This window comes from Symsagittifera roscoffensis, chromosome 1 (genome assembly GCF_963678635.1).
Source record: "Symsagittifera roscoffensis chromosome 1, txSymRosc1.1, whole genome shotgun sequence".
Taxonomy (NCBI): domain Eukaryota; kingdom Metazoa; phylum Xenacoelomorpha; order Acoela; family Convolutidae; genus Symsagittifera; species Symsagittifera roscoffensis.
In genome coordinates this window covers 86,944,066-86,945,659 of record NC_087062.1, presented here as the reverse complement: position 1 = coordinate 86,945,659, position 1,594 = coordinate 86,944,066, and the positions used below count along the sequence as shown (strand labels likewise).

Below are 1,594 nucleotides of genomic sequence, written 5' to 3'. Positions count from 1 at the left end.
GCAAAATAATTCGAATTTTACTTCGCTCTAATTATCCAAACGCAACCAAGCATTCTATAAGTCTCATCAAATTTTACGCGATAGCTATTTTTAAATCATTCGACGAGCTATTAGATAGATCATTAAATTATGTTCACATAACCAAAATTTAAAAACTTAACCACCAAACGCCTTGTTAGTTGAAGAAAAATATAATTTTTGACACACATCTTAGATAGATCATTAAATTATGTTCACATAACCAACATTTAAGAACTTAACCACCAAACGCCTTGTTAGTTGAAGAAAAATATAATTTTTGACACACATCTTAGATAGATCATTAAATTATGTTCACATAACCAAAATTTAAAAACTTAACCACCAAACGCCTTGTTAGTTGAAGAAAAATATAATTTTTGACACACATCTTAGATAGATCATTAAATTATGTTCACATAACCAACATTTAAGAACTTAACCACCAAACGCCTTGTTAGTTGAAGAAAAATATAATTTTTGACACACATCTTAGATAGATCATTAAATTATGTTCACATAACCAAAATTTAAAAACTTAACCACCAAACGCCTTGTTAGTTGAAGAAAAATATAATTTTTGACACACATCTTCACAGCCTGAAAGAAAAATGGTTGATCTGTACGTAAGAAACGGTTGTATGTGCTACTTATGCGGAGAGCCTTTTAATAGACCGCGGGTGTTGGATTGCGGCGACTCTTTCTGTCACGAATGTCTGGATAAGATCTTGAAGGAGAATAGAGGCAGCGCTCTAAAGTGTCCCCAATGTTACCATCCACTGGACAGTAAGAGGACTTATCCGATCAACACAAACCTCCAGAAGAACGTCGAGTTGAGTGCAACTTATTTACAACTCATTTTCAATATTTACAATGAACAATTGATTCTAAGATGCACAAGTATCGCAGACTTTTTTTCTAAAAGTTTCAGATCACGGTTTCCATTTTTTCAAGTAAAATTTCCAAAAAAACGCGTTAATTCAGACCATAGAGGCAGTCCTCATAGAGTCCTCAGCATCGAGGCAGCTAAAAAACGACGCGAGCAAGTGGGAATATCGTTGGAAGCCTACTCACGATCTGTAAAAGAAACATCAGAAACTTTGAGCAAGATGAGCGCATACATCCAAACATTTATCTCCAATGATTTGCAGAGGGCTGAAGATATCTGCTATATTTACCAACAATCCTCAATTTATGAAAGAGAACTGAAAAAAAAGCGGGAAGTGCTAGACGAAGCGCTAGAGGAGCAACGAATCCTGGTTGCTAGATTCCACAGAGAGGCCAAAAAAGAACTGGATGAAAAGTTTACCGCGGTTGAAGACGCTCTGAGGAAAGTTGGCGATCAGAATTAGCCTTAAATGCCTGAAGAGTCTACAAGAAAAGTCTAAAATACCTGAAAAGTTAAAACTGTCGACTGAAGTAATTGGCTTGAAAAAATAAGACTTTCTTTTGTTTGAAAACTAATTATTTTAGCCAGACGTGTTAAATCATGAATTTATTTCGTTAACTCGTTCTCTCTTTAGAATCTGTTCAAAAAAGCGGCCCTTGTTCACACGTATTTTGTGAGATCGTATAT

General features: G+C 35.0%; 1 protein-coding gene across 1 annotated transcript; it reads left to right on the top strand.

Annotated features, from left to right (window-relative positions):
- The first annotated feature begins 629 nt into the window (after window positions 1–629).
- Window positions 630–1,370, top strand: LOC134840385 (nuclear factor 7, ovary-like). The gene is made up of 2 exons (XM_063856166.1): window positions 630–804; window positions 1,003–1,370. Exons 1-2 carry the CDS (start codon window positions 630–632, stop codon window positions 1,368–1,370), a joined length of 543 nt encoding a protein of 180 aa, XP_063712236.1.
- The last annotated feature ends 224 nt before the right edge of the window (window positions 1,371–1,594 follow it).

Coding starts and splice junctions, on each gene's coding strand:
- LOC134840385 (XM_063856166.1), top strand. CDS start 630: ATGGTTGATCTGTACGTAAGAAACGGTTGTATGTGCTACTTATGCGGA. Junction 805..1,002: donor ATGTTACCATCCACTGGACA/GTAAGAGGACTT, acceptor GCGTTAATTCAG/ACCATAGAGGCAGTCCTCAT.